This window comes from Pipistrellus hanaki (genome assembly GCF_964339955.1).
Source record: "Pipistrellus hanaki genome assembly, chromosome: 6".
NCBI lineage: Eukaryota > Metazoa > Chordata > Mammalia > Chiroptera > Vespertilionidae > Pipistrellus > Pipistrellus hanaki.
The window spans coordinates 31,868,012-31,888,457 of record NC_140508.1 but is presented as its reverse complement, the minus strand read 5'-3'; the positions used below and the strand labels follow the sequence as shown (position 1 = coordinate 31,888,457).

Genomic DNA, 20,446 nt, shown 5'->3' with positions numbered 1-20,446 from the left:
AGAGACTAAGGTGTGCAGCTTGAGCTTATATTTTACTATAACAAAAAGATAAAACATGGGAAGGAACTGGTGTACAAAAATAAAACAAGTTGTCATTCTTAGGTTACTTAAATAAAACCTTTTACTTTTTTATTCCATTGGGTTACAAAAAGTGGTGGAAAACCAAGTCTAGTTAGTGGCTAGTGCCATCTTCACTCTCATACAGAGAATGTGTGTGTGCGTGGGGAGGGGGGCGGGTATCAAGACTTATGAAACCTCTTCAAAGGTGAGTGAGGTAGTGGTTTGTGGTGTAAAGAATGTCCTTTTAGTCTGTTGAGGAAGAGCATCTGGATAAGCTTCACCCACAAACCCCGCCCACACAGATCTTCTCTCTGAGTGACCTCTAATAACTAATGTGACTGACTGTTAAAGCATCTTACAGACTCCCTAAAGCTTCCCACAATATGGCTATTCTCTGATGTATCCTGAGATGCCCTTTTCCTAAATCCATGCCCATTCTGCCCATAGTTTCTATGCAAACGCTGAGGTTTGTGAGGGGTGTCTATGGCCACAATCATGTCCAAGCTCCCTGTACACTTAAAATGTCTGAGTGGCGTCCCTGCAGAGACAAAGAGATGGAGAAGTAGTTTATTGGTGAATGAGGGCAGGACTGGGCAGAGGAAGAAGCAGACCTGCAATGTGTTCACAGCTGAGATCGGATGGGCATCTCTTGAGTTCAGGGTTGAGGTTTTGTCTCCCCACAGCAATCAGTCATTGGCCAGGAGCCAGCCCTGAGGACAGTGCTATTCCCTGTGGCTGAGAGCAGGTCATAGAAAAGCACCATCTCTGCAGCTCATCAGCAGGGGTATTGATCCTGATATGGTTATCTGGACAGAGTTCCACAGTATCCCCACATAAGGATCTCTCTATGGCATAAGAAGGCTGGCTGATCACAAGAGTTTTCCCACAATCCCTACAAACACACTGCTCCTCTCTGAGTGTGTCATCTTGTGCCTGCCTGTCTGCCCTTGGATATTCGATAAACACCTCACCCACGGTCCCTACACACACAACACCTCTCACTTAAGTGTGGCCGAGTTACCCACACTTAGGCTCCTCTGCTGAATGTGTCCTCGGTGCCTGATGAGAGTCAGCGCATCTCTGAAAGTACACTCACGCCACACACAGACCCCACGTGTCTCTCTGGTGTCAGATGAGACTCGACTGATGGCTGAGTCTTGTCCGTGACCCCTGGAAACATGCTTTTCCCCAAGTGTTTCCTCTGGTGTGTGATGAGATTTGACCTGTAGACAAAGCTTCGCCCACACTCCCTGCAAACATGCTTCTTCCCCGAGTGTGTCCCCTGGTGAATGACGAGGAATGACTTCTGGCTAAAGCTCCGCCCACACTCACTGCACACGAAAGGCTTCTCTCCGGAGTGTGTTCTTTCATGGATGATGAGGTCCGACTTATAGAAAAAGCCTCGCCCGCACTCCCTACAGATATAAGGCTTCACATCTGAGTGTGTCTTCTGGTGTCTGATGAGATTTGACTTGTAGCTAAAGCTTCGCCCACACTCCCTGCAAACATGCTTCTCTCCCGTGTGTGTCCCCTGGTGAATGAGGAGGAATGACTTCTGGGTAAAGCTTCGGCCACATTCACTGCACTTGTAAGGCTTCTCTCCCGAGTGTGTCCTCTGGTGTTTTCTGAGGGTTGACTTGTCACCAAATCCTCGTCCACACTCCAGGCACACAAAGGGTTTCTCTCCTGAGTGTGTCCTCTGGTGTCTGATGAAAGATGACTTCTCGCTGAAGCCATGCCCACACTCCTGACAAATATAGGGCTTCTCTCCGGAATGAGTCCTCTGGTGTTTTCTGAGGGTGGACTTATAAGCAAATCCCCGTCCACACTCCGGGCAGACGTAGGGCTTCTCCCCAGAGTGAGTCCACTGATGCTTAATGAGGACTGAATTATTTCTAAAGCTCTGCCCACACTCCCTGCATGAATAAGGCTTCTCTTCTGAATGTGTTTCTGTGTGTCTGTTCAGATTGGACTTCTTGCTGAAGCCTCGCCCGCACTCCTTGCACACAAACGGCTTCTCTCCTGAGTGTGTCCTCTGGTGATGGACAAGGATTGCCATCAGGCTAAAGCCTCGGCCACACTCACCACACACATAAGGCTTCTCCATTGAGTGTGTCCGATGGTGTCTGTTGAGGTTTGACTTATTGTTAAAGCCTCGCCCACACTCCCTGCAAACATAGGGCTTCTCCTCTGAGAGGGTCACCTGGTTTATAGCTAAGTTTGGTTTCAGACTACAGTCTAGTTCGTGCTTGCTACGGCCGACCACTCTGGATCTCAGGGTTCCTGACTCCTTCGCTCCTCTGCCTGTTTGCACAGGGCGGACCCTCTGGGCTGACCTGGGCTCTATTTCTACCACTGCGTTGCCTTCTCTAGGACTTGCTGATTGTCTTCGGGGTGGGCTGGGAACAGCACCTGAGGTTTCTCTCTCCTCGGTCCTCGCAAACAAGGATCTGAAGCCACCTTCTCTCTCTTGAGCTTTTGTGTTTTCCCTCCAGCAGCTTGGAGAAGAAAACTTCTGCTCCTGACGCCCTGGGCCAGAATCCCCTGGATGGAAGTCACGTAAGTCCAAGAAGCTCGGAAGCACATGTTGGCTGAGGAGTGGCTCATGGGAGCAGGCCAGAAGGCAAGAGGAATAGGAGTCTGTTTCTGGCTTTGTTTCTGCCGGAGAAAGAGTGTTCAATTAGAGAAGCCCTAAGTGGGCAGCTGGCTGTTCCGGCTTGTCTTAGGACAGAGTATCTTCCTGCCACACCTACTATTGATAATAAATGTACAACAGAGTTCGTTTTCCACCAAAAATTCCTCTATATTCCATTTCTAAACATTCCATTTTCTATTACAATCCAATAAAACCACATCAGAAACAGCCTCTACATGTCACTCAGTCTACATGTCCACATGTTTGTGTACAGTCATACCAGGAGCCTCTCAAGTAAGCATTCTGCTTTGTAAACAGCTTCAATAGTGTCAGCCATTTCTTTCTAGTACATCATCCAAGCCATCGACACTTACACTGATGTACTGTCCACAATTCTGTTGTACTTGGAGATAACAGACTCTATGACCGATATGAAACTCTCCTCCATGACTTTTCTTACATCAGAAAACAAAAAGACTAATAAACATAAAAAGTCACTTGATCTGGAGGGCTTCCAAACATAGGAGTATGTACATGAAACAGGGGTTAAAGGGATTGCATATGAAATAAATCTGAATTTCAGGTTGTCCACAGAAAACAAATACTTATTAGAAATTTTAAGTGCTGGGTTTTCTACTAAGTATTGTGGATTCTGCAGTGGACAAGAAATGCATGATCCATGATTTCAGGATTTTGGCATCTTGTGCCAAAGCTAATCCCATTACAATGACACCAGACTGGCTATGGGATTTGCTTAGGCCAATGGGAGATTGGTGAAAAGTTAGTGCTACTTTCAAACATTTTTCTTTAATGTTTTTATTGATTTCAGAGAGGAAGGAAGAGGGAGCGAGAGATAGAAACATCAATGATGAGAGATGTTTGATCGGCTGCCTCCTGCACGCCCCCCTACTGAGGGTTGAGCCAGCAACCCAGGCATGTGCCCTGACCAGGAATCAAACTGGTGACCTCTTGGTTCATAGGTCAACACTCAACCAATGAAACACCCAGGATGGGCTCCAACACATTTTAAGAGCCACAATGTGGTTTCTTCATTCCATTTTTCTCCTTTTAAGAATCCCATGACCCAGACAAAGACTGGTTCTTTTGCCTGGATTACAGAACCCCAATAGAGCTAAACTCCTATCTGAACTGTACATAAGAGGTATTATAAGAAATGAGCATTTGCTAAAGTTCTGTGTTGTTATCACAACAATACATAGCCTATACTAACTGAAATATCTCACCTATGATAGCTTTAAAGATTATTTCAGGGAAAATTGGCCCACTTATTTCTAACAGTACCCTTGAAAAAGAGACATTGGAACATGAATATGTGAAGAATTAGAAAACAAGAAATGAGTTTAAGAGGGAAACGAGCCGAGACTGGTTTGACTCAATGAATAGAGCGTCGGCTTGGGGACTGAAAGGTCCCGGGTTCGATTCCGGTCAAGGGCATGTACCTTGGTTGCAGGCATATCCCCAGTAGGGGGTGTGCAAGAGGCAGCTGGTCGATGACTCTCTCTCATCGATGTTTCTAGCTCTCTATCTCTCTCCCTTCCTCTCTGTACAAAATCAATAAAATATATTTAAAAAAAAAAAAAAAAAAAAGAGAGGGAAATGAGTATGACCTCAATTTTTGTAAGTTTGAGAATAAACTTATATTCTTGTAACTAAACAGAAAAGCACAGGTGAGATGGTGACAGAGAAAATGGGTTCATCATAATATGTGATGATCACAATCGTTAAGGTTCACAAATTGTTTAAGAGTTTGAATATAGACAAAAAAAAAAAAAGCATGTGACATTAATCCAAAGAAAAGAAAGAGAGAAACCCAGTAAGAGGCTAGGGAACTGCAGAATACTGTGGTGTGGAGCAAGACAAAGGAAACAATTTCAGAAAATCCAGTTTTTCCATATCGAGCCTAATTTGAATCAGGTCATTTTAACATTGAACCCATTCAATGTATTAACATAGAGAAAGAGAACAATATGATCAGAGGAACATAAAAATCAAAATAAAATCTAGTTAGGTTGAATAGCTAAGGCCAAATCAAAACACATAAAACCAGACTGAAATGGATGAATCCAACTTAAGTAGAGCGCAAACTAGACGGAACCAGAACAAAGCTATCAAAGATGAAAATTGACATATTAAATCTGATTAATTGATATCATGAAAAAAGCCAGGCCATGTGAGGAAACTCCTGAAGAAACTTCTTCCTGAAACTAGTTTGTGTTTGCAAAAATCTAACTCTCTAGATGCTTTATCTAGAAATATGGAAATATCCAGAACTGCATTATCCAATATGGTAGCCACCAGCATACATTTTTACTGAGCACTTGAACTGTGGCTAGTCTGAACTGAAATGTACTTTAAGCATAAAATACACACCAGATTTTGAACACTTAGTACAAAAAAGTAAAATGATTTTTATACTGATTACATGTTGAAATAATATTTTGATATATCAGATTAAGATTACTAATTTTACCCATTTATGTCTACTTTTCTAAAGGTGGTTACTAGGAAATCTAAAATTATCCATGTGGCTCACATTATATTTCAACTACATAGTGCTGACCTAGAACAAAGGTGGGGGGGGGGGGGGGGGCGGGTCGGAAAGAGGAACTACAGCCTAAAACCACCATACTGCCCTCTGTTCATGTACAGTCTACTAGCTAAGAATGGTTTGTAAATTTTTAAAGAGTTGAAAATAAGTTAAAAGAGTAATAGTTTATGATATATAAAAATTATATGGAATTCAAAATTCAATGTCCACAAATAAAGTCTTACTGGAACACAGTCATACTCATTTGCACATCACCTGTGGCTGCTTTAGCACTACAAGGGCAGAGTTGAGAGTGGTTAGAGACCATATCAACCACAAAAACTAAAATAGTTACCATCTGGCTCTTTGTAGAAAAAGTGACCAACCCTTGAATGAGAGTAATGTTGCAATCAAAAGTATTTATCAATCTAGACTTAAAGAATAAATGTATGTTTTTAAATAAAAGAAATAATCTGGCTTATGAAACTCAAAAGCTATACAATCTCTGACATTTAATTTCAACTTCTGTTGCAGAAGGCATTTCTCTCCCCCTCGTTAACTGTGCTTCCAATCTCAATCCCTTCTCCCCACAGGCATATTCCTTCCTTAAGGTCTTAGCCCCAAATAAGTCTCCATCTGAAATGCTTTTGCCCTAGAGAGCTAGAGTTCTAACTCCCTCACCACTTTGTCTTTGGTCAAATGTTCCCTCCTCACTGATTTCAGATAACTGATTTCAAAAATTCAGCCAGCCACCCTGTCACACTCAATTCTCCTTTATCCTGCTTCATTTTATTATTATTTTTTACTAGGTAGTGCTTATCCCTTTCTAACATAACATCCCTGTATATGAAGGTATTTGTTGTCTGTCTCCATACACTAGAAAAAGCCCCCACGGGCAGGGTTACTATTTCATTTACTAACGTATTCTAAGTGTCTAGAACTTCTTCTGGCACATGACAGGTGGCCCATAAATCTCTCCTGAATTAAGGAAGGAAAGAACATAGCCTCACCCAATGACAGTAGGTTCCTGTAATTCTCCAGCATCACTTCTTTGTACAGGATCCTCTGCTCAGAGTTCACGAGCTCCCATTCTGCCTGAGTGAAGACCACAGCCACATCCCTGAATGTAACAGGTACCTATAAACAAGCAACAATTAATGAGCAGCACGTCCCCGTCAGTTTTCCCAGTGTGAGGAGTCTGTGCAGTAGCCCTGGAGAGTCTTGATATGTAAGAGTTGGTCTAATTTTTTTCAGGTTACACAGTTCTCCAGATCAAATTCTTCTAGCCATTACTACGGCTGTGTGTTAAAATCTGAGGATAGTGCCTGGCTGGCGTGGTTCAGTGTTTGAGCACTGAGCCACCAACCAGGAGGTCAGGGTTCATTCGATTCCCAGTCAGGGCATATGCCCCAGTTGTGGGCTCAATCACCAGTATAGCACATGCAGAAGGTAGCTAGCTGATCAATGATCCTCTCTCATCATTGATGTTTATCTCTCTCTCTCTCCTTTCCTCTCTGAAATCAAACCTATCTAATAAAAGGGCAATATGCAAATTGACTGTCACTCCAACACACAAGATGGCCACCCCTATGTGGTCAAAGATGGCCGTCACAAGATGGCCTGCAGGGGAGGGCAGTTGGGAGGGACGCAGGCCTGCTGGGGAGGGCAGTTGGGGGCAACCAGACAAGGAGGGGAGAGCAGTTGGGGGGACCAGTCATGTGGGGGAGAGCAAGTAGGGGAGATCAGGCCAACAGGGGAGGGCAGTTGGGGGAATCAGGCCTGCAGGGAAGGGCAGTTGGAAGGGACCAGGCCTAAAGGGGAGGCCTGTTGGAAGGGACCAGGCCTGCAGGGGAAGGCAGTTGGGGAGACCAGGCCTGCATGGGAAAGCAGTTGGGGGCAGGCCGGCAGGGGAGGGCAATTAGGGGCAATTAGGCCAGCATGGGAGCAGTTAAATGTCAATCAGGCTGGCAGGGGAGTGGTTAGGGGCAATCAGGCAGGCAGGCAGGTGAGAGGTTGAGAGCCAGCAGTCCTGGATTGTGAGAGGGATGTCCCAAATTGGAGAGGGAGGGCTCTACTCAGCTCTCTCTTTCCCTGGTTCTCTCCGTTAAACTTTTAGCTGATTTGCCTTTTTTTTTTTTTTTTAAATGTATGTGTGTGGGTGTGTGTGTGTGTATTTATTTATCTATTTATTTATTTATTTATTTTCCACAGAGAGGAAGGGAGAGGGATAGAGAACTAGAAACATCGATGAGAGAGAAACATCGACCAGTTGCCTCCTGCACACCTCCTACTGGGTATGTGCCCACAACCAATGTACATGCCCTTGACCGGAATCGAACCTGGAACCCCTCAGTCAGCAGACTGACGCTCTATCCACTGAGCCAAACCGATTTCGGCTGATTTGCATTTTGCTTGTTGCTATCATGGATCCTGAGCTGCCTCTTAATTGCTCACCACAAAAATCTCCATTGTTCTCAGGAGCACTCTTAGGTTTCAACATCCTTATGCTCTGTTCCAAATAAAGCCCGTGCTCTGAGTGCTGCACTGGCCTTCGTTCTTCCAACCTGCCTCTCCCCCTGGGCATGATCTCTGCCAGTGCTGAGAGCTGGGAGCAGAACTGGCAGCCACTTCTCTCAGCGACATTCCTACTCTGAGAGAGGTGCCCTGGGGGGTGGGATGCTGGGGGGGGGGGGGGGCTCCTTTCTTCTCAGCTTGCCCCTCCTGGCACAAAATCTCTGCCCTCTGAGGAAGGGGAGAAGGCAATAGGGTCCTTACTGATTCTTGACCTCCGATGCCTGGGACCGAGCTTCTATCCGACCAACAGGGGCTGGTGGAGAAAGAAAAGCCCAGACCTCTCGGCCACTTTGCCTGCAACACAGATCTGGAGGGAATGGGAACAGCTGGTGGCCTATCTCCCCAGGAAAAAGTACAGGCCTACACTGGGAACTGGAAGAGAAGAGCCCCATTGTCTCGGCTGTACCCACTGGGAGTAGAGCTCCCATCATGGTGAGCTAAAGGGCGGGCAGACGAAGCAGATTGTGGGACAAGTGCCACAGACTTGCAGTTTTCACTGAGACTTAAATTTTCTCTTCTTTTAAAAAAAAAAAAAAAAATTATTGATTTGAGAGAGAAACTTTGATTAGTTGTTCCACTTATTTATGCACTCATTGAGAATCGAACTGGAAACCTTGGCATATGGGGATGATGAACTAACTAATGAGCTACCCAGCCAGGGCTAAAAACACAGATTTTCTTGATTAAATGTTTCTCCACTTGCTATAGTCCTTAGGACAATTTCCAGAGACTTCAAATGTTTGGGTTTAATGGTGGAGTTTTTTTAAATCATCTATGTTGTTTCACTGGGGAGAGTGTCTGTGGAGCGCCTCACTCCAGCATTCCAAAAGTGCTCGCATGTCCTGTGACCTTGCATGTCAATAAACTGTGAGTGGCTGCACATTGGTTTGAAAGCTTTAGGCTGGTAGTTAGGCAACCATCTCAATTATTATTTAAAAACTAGAGGCCCAGTGCACAAAATTTGGGGGGGGGGGCAGAGAGGGGGTCCCTCAGCCTGGCCTGCATCCTCTCCAATCCAGGACCAATGGCTCCTATACACTCACCTGCCTACCTGCCTGATCGCCCCTAACCACTTTACCTGCCTGCCTGATGCCCTCAACTGCTCTCCTGCTGGCCTGATCGCCCCCAACTGCTCTCCCCTGCCAGCCTGATGGCCCCCAACTGCTCTCCCCTGCCAGCCTGATCGCCCCCAACTACTCTCCCCTGCCAGCATGATCACCCCTAACCACTTCTGCCTTAGCCCCACTACCGTGACTTCATCCAGAAGGACATCCTGAAGACATCCAGTCTAATTAGCATATTACCCTTTTATTAGTATAAGTTACTTATTGTCATAATTTCTTTTTTATATACATTATTTTCCCAATGAACTGAAATGTTCCTTGAGGATAAGGCCAGTCTACTTATAAACCTATTAATTTGACTTGTAGAATCGCACACGCACCATTCACATGAAAGAATACATCAAATTTCTGGTAAAGGAAAGAAGATGGAAGGAGAGGTGGAGTAGGGGTGAAGCACTGTTAACTACAGAGAGCATTCTGTATGAGTCATTCCTCAAACAATCTAGGCCCATTTCTAGGGCTGGAAAATATGCTCCCATATTACTAGATGAGGACTTATGTCACAGAAAGAGTCCAAAATACAACACACTAGAAGCTGCAGAGCTTGAGAGTCAGAGAAAACCAAGTTCAAATCCTGGCTCTACCATCAACTGATAGTATGGCCATGCACAAATCACAAACACCTTTAAGCCATAGTTCCTCTTTCTAGAATAAATAGAATTAACACCACTACTACCCTCTTACCACTATCTTTAAAAATTATAGAGACATTGTTATGAAATGTTTGAAATTTGTCAAAAGCAATCCAGCGAGAGACATCAGAAGAGTAGAAATTAAACAAAACTGGCCATTGTGGATGACTATTGAAGCTATGTGATGGCCCCTGAGGCCCTGTTATTACTATGCTCTCTACTTCTCCATATGTTCAAAATCTCACTAGTAAAATACGTCCAATGCAAAAGATATTATCGTTAAGTAGTGTGGTTGTAAAGTGAAATTTAATAGTACATTTACAATTTTCAATAATCTCAGTTTTTCAAAAAGATCTCTTATGTTGCCGAAACTGGTTTGGCTCAGCCTGAGGACTGAAAGATCCCGGGTTCGATTCCGGTCAAGGGCATGTACCTTGGTTGCGGGCACATCCCCAGTAGGGAGTGTGCTAGAGGCAGCTGATCGATGATTCTCTCTCATCGATGTTTCTAACTCTCTATCCCTCTCTCTTCCTCTCTGTAAAAAATCAATAAAATATATTTAAAAAAAAAAAAAAAAAAAAAAAAAGATCTCTTATGCTGTCCTGGCCAGTAGCTCAGTGGGAGTGTCGTCCTGAACACCAAAAGGTGGCAGATTCCATTCCTGGTCAGGGCACACACCTAGGTTACATGCTCAGTCCCCAGTCGGGATATGTACAGGAGGCAACCAATCGATGTTTCTCTCTCAAGTCAATCTCTCTCTCTCTCTCTCTTTCTCTCTCTCTCTATCTATCTCTATCTCTCTCTCTCTCTCTAAAAAAAAAAAAAAAAATGAAAACCATATCCTCGGGTAAGAATTTAAAGCAATTTTTTTTAAATACATCTCTTGTGCTTTAAAGTTTCCTGGACTCTAACTATTAATCTTGACAATAAAATAAATGGAAATAAACAGGAATCATTATAAAGTGACTTGACAATTGCCTGTTCCTGTCCCAATAAAGAGAATATACAATATGCCTATGCTCTGAAAAACGAGCCAGCATTTCATAAAAAACAAACAAACAAACAAAAAAAACCCAGTAATCCAAACTCACCAGTATTTCGGGCTTTCCCTCCGTTTTCTGGAGCGAGCCAGTAGCATCAGAAGGCAAACCTCGGGGAAGAAAAAGAAGCTGTGAGAAGAGGCCTCCCTGATGCTCCCGGAGCAGCTCCTCTGAGCCTTGTGATGGAGGAAGCAGTCCCTTTACTCAGCTGAGGCCACTAAGCTCAGCTAACCCTGGAGCCTTGCTCTCCCTCTCACCTCCACACTCTCAACAACTCTCACCTTTTGCCTTAGGATTCTGAGTCAATTTCTTCATAGTCCGCAGCTCCCCTGCTCTCCAAAGGCAAAATCTCTTCCCTGTCCTGCCTTCCCAGGCAGGGGGTCAGGCAATGTCGGGGCCCCAGAATCAGCCCCGTGTTGGCCTTGCAATTCTACCAGCAATCCAGGTAGAAGCCATTTCATCGCAAGATCGATTTCTGCTGCCTGAAGTGACGTCTCTGAACCTTAGTTATAAAAGCCCATCTTGTTTCCATGAAGCCAGGACCTGTGGGACGGAGAAGAAACTTGATGTTGCCAGGATCCTTAATGGAGGCCCTAAGCCCATGCCTCCTCATGGGGATCCTGTCCTCTCACATCCTCCTCATTCAGCAAATATGGAGTCTCAGTCCAGGCGGGGGGAGGGTGTTCCTTGGAATTTTTCCTCCCAAAATATATTTTTATTTATTTCAGAGAGATAGAAACATCAATGATGAGAGAGACTCATTGATCGGCTGCCTCCTACACACCCCGCACTGGGGGCTGGGCCCAGGCATGTGCCCGACCAGGAATCAGACTGTGACCTTCTGGTTCACAGGGCGATGCTCAACCAAAGTGCCACACTGGCCGGGCTTCTTGGATTCTTTTACCTCATTTCTTTCCAGCTCTCAAATCTGTTGCCTGCCATTCTCCCTTATGTGACAAAATTTACAATTCCCTCCCTCCCCCACACCTCAAATTCAAGCTCCATGTGTTGTATACAAGCTCTGCTGCTTGGAGCCTGAGTCAGAGAGAAGACATAGCATGATGCCAGTGGAATGGGGCGTTCAGAACTCGGCTCCTGGCTGTTCTGAATGTATTCCATCCCCTACGTCCCAGTAGTCTGAGGAGGTGGGGGAGGGGGGGTCTAAACTGAGTCCATCTTACTTTAGGTAGAGCTCCAAATCTCACAGTGACTCTGTAAAGATATCCTCACACATACACATCTTTCTTTTCTGCACATGTATGCCACAGGCCTTATCAGTGATGTGCACGGATGTCTCCTGATGGGCACAATCTGAAGTCCTCCACCCACGTGGTCCCAAAGGGGGCAGGTGATGTTAGGGGCTATACCACCTTCAGAAGCAACTCAGACACCCTGTCCAGAATCTCAGTCCAAGTGACTGCAGTTCTGCTGTTGCCACGTTCCCTTCTGAGACTAGCTAGGGTTCCTCTGAGAAGCCCTTTTGATTTACCCCCTAACAACACAGGCAGAGATGGTCACTCACTCTTCTGTCCAATCTGGACATCCCATCTTAATCACACCATCTTGCAATTTTTCTATTTCTATGACTCTCCTTACTAGAATCCGAGCTTCCTGTAAGAGGAAGCGCATCTCAGGGGTTTTGCTATTCCTAGTGAGTGGAATAAAACAGTCCTTTGTGGTAGATTTGGTCATTGTTCCCAATTATCTGCTTCTCTCTAAAAGGACTGTACTTTCTGCCTATAACATCAGGTCTTGCCTTAGACAATGAAATGGGAGAGAAGGTGACATGCCACCTCTGAGCAGTGCAGGATTCAACCATCTCTCATGTTCTGAGAGCACCACGTTCCCAAGAAGTGGCCTTCTTTCTACTATCAAAGGCCATGGTGCTGAGCCAACCTACAAAGGAGGCATCAGACTAGGTTTAAGGTTAGATTGTGGGTCACTGAGATTTGGGAGTCATGTGTTACTGGAGTACAACTTAGCCTAAGCTGATAAATATAGCCCCTTTCCTCCCACTAATGCTAGTATTTTTTAGTATTTATAAAACAGGTACTGTACTGAGTGCAGAGTACTACAAATCTTCACAACACAGCCAAGAGGTAGACACTTCTATCCTTTCCACCTCACAGAGGAGGAAACTAAGGCATAAATGGTCCATTGACTTGTCTTAAGACCACACAGCAACCCAATATCAAAGCCAAGCCAAGAATCTATAATTTTCATTCCAAAGCTCTTTTTCTTCACCATTCTCTAAAATAATGCCCCATGAGCAAATACGTTCAGATATCTCTAGATATTATTTTTTAAAATCAAAACATTATACGTACAATCATTCTGCATGTAAGAAGAAAAAGAAAAGAAAAACTGGCAAAATCCTATTAAAGACAATCTAAAAATGTTATGTCCTAAAGACCTTATCCTGGTAACTATTGGATTGGAAGCTTCGAAATGTGGACAAAAAGAAATGTAGGCCAAACTCCATTTTTGGCCAAGGTCCTACCAAACTGCTGCCAACCCTCAAGGAAATTATAACCTAAAAAATTACAGTGGCTACTATGAAGAACATTCCAATTAGATTAGACCATTTAAAAGTGCACTTAAAAGCGAGGACTCCACATCAGATATACAGAATGGGGGGGCTATCATATCACCAGGATAACAATGTGAGAGCTCTCTTAAAAATAAAAAAATTTTTTAAAAAGTCTTTTTTTTTTCAATTTATAAGTTTTTCCAGTTAAGATCCATCATGGCTGACTGGTGTGGCTCAGTGGTTCCATCACTGACTGACTGGCATGGCTCAGTGGTGAAATGTCTACCTATGAACCAGGAGGTCATGGTTCAATTTCCGATCAGGGCATGTGCCCGGGTTTCAGGCTTGATCCCCAGTTGGGGTGTGCAGGAGGCAGCCAATCAATGATTCTCTCTCATTATTGATGTTCTATTTCTCTCCCTCTCCCTTCCTCTCTGAAATCAATAAAAATATATATATTTTTAAAAGATCCCTCATCATCATCTGATTTTGACATGTAGAAACTTAGCCACTCAAACCAAATAAGCCTTTTTATGGCTTAACCAAGGGCCACACAAGAGTGTAAAAAGAGTAGCCTCACAAGAACCAAAAAGCCTCAAATGGGACGTTGCAGGACTTGAGATGTCAGAATGAGCAAAGGAAATTCACCCACAGTTTGGAGCAAAGAAAACACCCTAAGAACGTGAAGTGTGTGGTGCCCACCATAACGGGGCATCAGGAACCCATTTTCTCTCTGCAATCCTCTCTGGGCAGCACGGATATGAGAACGGGGACCTGAGGATAAAACAGGAACTGTGAACGTCAGGGCCGTCTCTCAGCCCCAGACACCAGGCTAGAAATCGCCAAGTCTAAAATAAGCGGTACTCCTCTTCCTTTAAAAAAAAAAAAAAAAAAAAGCCTCAGAGCTGCTTTTATAAAACAGGTACTGTACTAAGCGCAGAGTACTACGTATCTTCACAACACAACCAAGAGATAGACACTTCTATCCTTTCCACCCCCAGAGGAGGAAACTAAGGCATAAAAGGTCCACTGACTTATCTTAAGACCACACAGCGACCCAGTATCAAAGCCAAGCCTAGAATCCAAAATTTTCATTTCAATTGAAAAAAAAAAACTTATTTTTTTTAAAGAGAGCTTTCATATTGTTATATTGGTGAGTAATTATAGTCCCTATTCTGTATATCTGATTTGGAAGTCCTCACTTTTAAGTGCACTTTTAAATGGTCTAATCTAACCGGAATGATCTTCATAGTAGCCACTGTAAGCTTTTAGGGTATAATTTCCCTGAAGGTTGGCAGCAGTTTGGTAGGACTTGGCCTATGTTTCTTTTTGGCCATCACTTTGAAGCTTCCAATCCAGTAGTTACCAGGATAAGGTCTTAGGGCATAACATTTTTAGATTGTCTTTAATAGGATTTTGCCAGTTTTTTCTTTTCTTTTTCTTCTTACATGCAGAATGATTGTACTTATAATGTCCTGATTTTTGAAAATAATATCTATAAGAGAAGGAAGTAGGCAGCTTCTGGGGACAGAGTCAAGAATGGGCGTCATGGAGAATCCAAGATGGCTGCTCGGGTAGGCAACTAGCCGCAGCCGCACACAACAATTTTAATAAAATACAACTAAAATATAAAATGGACATTACCCAGAACTACAGGAAAGTCGACTGACTGGAAATCCTACAACAAGAAGCAAGGAGAAAACCAGAAGGAAGCACAGAGGAGCTGTAAAAGCCTAAGAGGCGCCGGCAGCGAGCACTGAAGGACCCGCATAGGGCGGGGCTGACGGAAGCCAAAGCTGCAGGCTCCACCCTGAAATCCCGTCCCATCTGTAACTGCGAAATGCGACAACAAAATAGATCACAAACGAAAGAAATGGAGGACAAAAAGCGTCTGGATATAGAGTTCAAATCTACGCTTATAAGGTTTTTCAAGAATTTCCTAGAAAAGATGGATAAGGCCTATGAGGATATGAAAAGAGACCATCAAGAAATGATAAGGGAACAACAAGAAATAAAGAATACATTGTCTGAAATAAAAAATATTCTACAGAGTCCTAAAAACAGAAGGGAAGATCGCAAGAATCAAGTCAAAGATTTGGAACATAAAGAGCCAGAAGACACTCCTCCACAGAAGCTAGAAGGCAAGAGAATCCAGAAAATTGAAGATAATGTAAGAAACCTCTGGGACAACTTCAAGCGAACCAACATCAGAATTATGGGGGTTCCAGAAGATGAGAGAGAGCAAGATATCGAAAACATACTGAAAGAAATAGTGACAGAAAACTTCCCCCACCTGGTGAAAGAATTTGACTTACAAGTCCAGGAAGTGCACAGAACTCCAAACAAAAGGAATCCAAAGAGGACCACACCGAGACACATCATTATTAAAATTCCAAGAGCAAAAGATAAAGAGAGAATACTAAAAGAAGCAAGAGCAAAGAAGGTAGTAACTTATAAAGGAGCACCTATACGATTGTCAGCTGACTTCTCAACAGAAACCATGCAGGCCAGAAGGGAATGGCAAGAAATATTCAAGGTGATGAATAGCAAGAACCTACAGCCAAAAATAAGCTACCCAGCGAAGCTATCACTCAGAATCGAAGGCCAGATAAAGAGCTTTACTAATAAAAAAAAGCTAAAGGAGTTCATCACCACCAAACCAGAATTATATGAATTGCTGAAGGGGGTTCTTTCAGAAGAGAAAGTAAACAAAGATAAAAATTATGAACAACAAATACGTAATTATCAACAAGTGAATCTAAAAACCAAGGAAATTAAAAAAATCTGATGAACAATATTAACTGTTGAATATAATAGAATCAGAGGTATGGAAGGGGAGTGAACTGACGATTCTTGGGGAAAAGGGGAGAGGGGGGCGTGGGAAGAGACTGAACATAAACTGTGCACCTATGGATGAGGACAATGGGGAGAGGGGAAAGGGCAGAGGGTGGGGTGGGAACCTGGTGGAGGAGAGCAATGGTGGGGGGGGGGGGAAGGAACATTTGTAATAATATGAAAAATAAAAACTTATTAAAAAAAAAAAAAAAAAAAAAAAAAAAAAAAAAAGAATGGGCGTCATGCCAAAACCGGTTTGGCTCAATGGATAGAGCGTCGGCTTGGGGACTGAAGGGTCCCGGGTTCGATTCCGGTCAAGGGCATGTACCTTGGTTGTGGGCATATCCCCAATAGGGGGTGTGCAAGAGGCAGCTGATCGATGACTCTCTCTCATTGATGTTTCTAACTATCTCTCTCTCTTCCTCTCTGTAAAAAATCAATAAAATATATATATATAAAAATTAAAAATAAAAAATAAAAAATGGGCGTCAGAACACAGCCTGCCCTGCTATGCTGCTATAAAGTAAGGAATCTTTTTTGCTCTGTGGGGGAGGAAGAAACGCTCCCGTCTTTCTAGGTTCTTCTGGCTGGCCTAATAATTAAATCTTATTAGATTAATAAGAAAAAAAATAAATTTAATTACATACGTACATATGGAAACCCCGAATATATGAGTGAGTCAGAGACACCCACACACGCACAGCAGAGGTTCAGAGACAGAAAGGAAGTTGAGGTACATCTGGCATTCTGAGCTCACGATGAGGTAAGGCATCATGGGCTTCAGAGGGAGGAAGGTCATTTGCAGTACGATGAGAGCAGAGGTTTAGCAATCACAGGTTTGCCCTGCTCCACAGGTCATAAAAGTTATTTCTGGTGATAACTCTGAATGGACAAGGTCCCAAATTTAAATTCTATAAGGGAGAGGTAAAGTTTCTTGTGAGTCAACAGGGTCTCAACTGCCTTCACCTCAAAATTTATTCACATGCCAAAGTAGCACATCTTAGGGACAGAATAACTCAGGCCTGTTTGAACCCTTCGGTGTCTATGGGCTCAGGAGGCCTGGTACACAAATTTCGTGCACCGGGGCGGGGATGGGAACGGGGATGGGGTGTGTCAGCCCAGCCTGCACCCTCTTCAATCTGGGATCCCTCTCACAATGCAGGACTGCTGGCTCCCAAGCACTCACCTGCCTGCCTGCTGGATTGCCCCTAACCACTTCCTTGCCAGCCTCTTTGAAGCCTAACTACTCCTCTGTCAGCCCAATTGCCCTTAACTGCCCTCCCCTGCCGGCCTGGTCACTCCTAACTGCCTTCCCCTGCAGACCTGGTCACCCCTAACTGTCCTCTCCTGCAGGCCTGATCCCCCTCAAACTGCTCTCCCCTACAGGCCTGGTCACCTCCAACTGCCCTCCCCTGCAGGCCTGGTCACCCCTAACTGCCCTCCCTTGCCAGCCTGGCCACCCCTAACTGCCCTCCTCTGCCAGCCTGGTCACCCCCAACTGCCCTCCCCTGCAGGCCTGGTCCCCTCCAACTTCCCTCCCCTGCAGGCCTGATCCCCTAAAACTGCCTTCCCCTGTAGGCCTAGTCCCACCCCTAACTGCCCTCCCCTGCAGGCCTGATCGCCTCCAACTGCCCTCCCAACTTCCCTCCCATCTTGTGGCATCAATCTTGTGTCCACATGGGGGCGGCCATCTTGTGCATTGGAGTGATTGTCAATTTGCATATTACCTCTTTATTACATAGGTTACTTAACAATTACTAAAAACTCTTACTATATACCAGGCTCTGTACAATGTTTACCTCCCAATGGCCCCATGAGTTAGCTCTTGTGATAAACTGAGGCAGAGTTATGAATCTTGCTCATGTTGAAGAGCTAGAAAGTGCCTAGATTTAAACTACCCATGGAGTCCCATGTCCTTAGCCAGCTGTCAGTGGTAAGGTTAGTAGTGGTCAACCCCTCTGGGGTGGGACTATTCTCAAAGTATATTCACACATAGGGTTGAGGAGGTGTAAAGATTAGCAGTGAATTAATAAATGCTGGATCTGGTGATAGGTTCATGGGGTTCGAGTACTGAAGAGGATTAAAATCTGTCCTTACCAAAAATAAAAATAAAATAAAAATTTAAGTCTTGATATCTAGGCCTCACCAGATGCCAGAAGTGATTTGGATAGTCAGCCAATAGCCCCCAGAAGTTCCCACCCTACCTTAATTCCCTAAACCCTAATCCAGAGGTTAATTCCCTGAACCCTAACTAATCCACAAGTCTGACCCCAACACGAGAGAAAAGCAGACAAGGAGAGGGAGCTGTAAATGACATTTACAGCCAAACCGGGACCTTTGCCACAAAGAGGGCGAGTCCCTGCCTCATGACAAGCCCTGGGACAACAGGTGCCACGGAAGCAGTCTCATCCCCCACTCACAAAACTGCCTAAACGCAGGTCAAGGTCGGGTGGTACCCACCATCACCAGATGTTCGTCCTAGGCCCAAACCACCCCACCCCTAAAGCCCAGGACTTCTGACCCAAGACACTCCCACCACCCCCTAGGTACCTGCCCACGCGAAGCTCACCACCCCGACAAACCTAAGCACTTGCAGGTGCTGAGATTCCCCACCCCAAACCCGTCCCCACCCAATCACTCCTGGAGCCACATCCAGCCCCACCAAAACACGCAAACAAGCAGTTACCCAATTCTTCATATTCGTGGTCAATCCTAGGTTCCCACAACCATTCGGACACGCAGGACCCAGGAAGGGGTTCCCTTGCTACAAAGACGGGGGGCTATTATAGGGCTGGATCCGCGCCCCAACCCCACCCCAGGGGATGCCTGGCTGAACCTGTGCTCGGCTCAAATAGACCCCGGGGATGCTCGACTGCAGCCGCCGCCCTCTTCGTTAATTGTCTGGCCCAGGATAACCTCACCTCCTTCAAAAAAGAAATCACAGAGCTGGAGCCCGAGAAGAAAGGTCCGCTAGCGCCCAGCAACTCGGAGATTCCCAGCTAGCAGCGCCTCTCCCCACCCCCTGCCCCCAAAGGCGCATCGGGGGCCGCGCCCCATTTCCAAAACGAAACCTCCCGAGCTTGCGGCCACTCTCCCACCAGCCTCGCCCTACCAGGTCCCTAACCCTGCGCGGGGGACGCCTTCCCGCACGGTGGAGGGCCTCACCGGAGTCCGCGGGGCAGGTCCACCCAGCCCTCCGCCATCAACGGCGCCGGAACAGCTCCCAGAATCCCCCGGGCTCCGCCCCCAATGGCCGCCCGGGGAGAGGCTGGCGGCCACGAGGTTAATGTACCTGGACATTGTCTGCTGTACTGACAGCCTATCTGTCTCTTTTATGAAGATGCCCACGCATTAAGCGGACAGGGATGGCCTTGGCCGGGTAGCTCAGTGGGTTAGAGCGTCCTCTCACAACGCCAAGGTTGCCGCTTCCATCCCGCGTCCGGGCACACATAAGAACCAACCAATGAAGAAAAAAAAAAATCAACCAATAAATGCCTAAGTGGAACAACAAACTGGCCTGAGACAGACCTCTCTCTAGAATTATTTTTTTTTAATAACCAAAAAAAACAAATAAGACAGGCAGTGATTCCAGAGTGAAGTTTGTTCCTTCTACTCATTCGCTGGAAAGACTACATTTCCCAGAAATCTCTACGGCAGCTTCCGCGGAAGGTTTCCGCACCCGGCCTACCCCGGGGGTGAAGAGTTCTGTGCAATAGAGGCATTTCCGGCTGGCGGGCTGGCGGGTACTGAGTGCAGGCTGGGAGCCTTTTCTGCGCTTACCCTTGTTTTTTCACTCCCAGGAGCCGCTAAATTCCCTGAGCTCAAGCTGTATAGCATGCACACCACCCTTCATGAGCGCCATCTAAGTGAGGCTTCGTGCCACCCGCGCATGCCTGTGGGCATCCCCACTTTGCCAGCAGGAGAAACAGGAAGGCAAAGCTGTCACCCACTTTGCATGATGCTACTTAGTGGGTATCCTCTTGTCCAAGTCCTCAAAGTTAGTGAAAAATTCTCATCCAGTTCTGGAGGACAGAAGCCTCACACAGGCTGGAGCTTGGCTCTCAGGCCTATTACCTAGGATCTGGGTGTTAAACACACACACACACCCCAAAATTCAGCCCTAGCCGATTTGGCTCAGTGGATAGAGTATCAACCCGCAGACCCAAGGGTCCTGGGTTCGATTCCGGTAAAGCGCATTAAAAAAAAAAAAATCGCCAAAGCCGGTTTGGCACAGTGGATAGAGCACGGCCTTCGGACTGAAAGGTCTCAGGTTTGATTCCAGTCAAGGGCATGTACCTTGGTTGCGGGCACATCCCCAGTTGGGGTTGTGCTAGAGGCAGCTCATCGATATTTCTCTCTCATCAATGTTTCTCACTATCCCTCTCCCTTCCACTCTGTAAAAAATCAATAATATATATATATATATATATATATATATATATATATATATATATATATATATAATTTA

The 20,446-nt window shown here is 45.3% G+C and overlaps 1 protein-coding gene across 7 annotated transcripts in view; it reads right to left on the bottom strand.

Annotated features, from left to right (window-relative positions):
• ZNF343 (zinc finger protein 343) overlaps positions 1–19,229 on the bottom strand; it is a 29,289-nt gene extending 10,060 nt beyond the window's left edge. The window contains exons 1-5 of one of the 7 annotated variants that reach the window (XM_084886888.1): positions 19,144–19,229; positions 10,895–11,156; positions 10,665–10,723; positions 6,254–6,380; positions 104–2,718 (exon numbers count right to left, since the gene is read on the bottom strand). In XM_084886888.1, coding sequence (XP_084743014.1) covers positions 1,130–2,718; positions 6,254–6,380; positions 10,665–10,723; positions 10,895–10,928 — 1,809 coding nt within the window. In that variant the 5' untranslated portion in view covers positions 10,929–11,156; positions 19,144–19,229 and the 3' untranslated portion in view covers positions 104–1,129. Of the gene's footprint in view, positions 1–103; positions 2,719–6,253; positions 6,381–10,664; positions 10,724–10,894; positions 11,157–18,899; positions 19,058–19,090 lie in introns of those variants that run through there. The other 6 variants (XM_084886886.1, XM_084886890.1, XM_084886887.1 and 3 more) reach the window with 6 other exon arrangements.
• Positions 19,230–20,446: the final 1,217 nt, after the last annotated feature.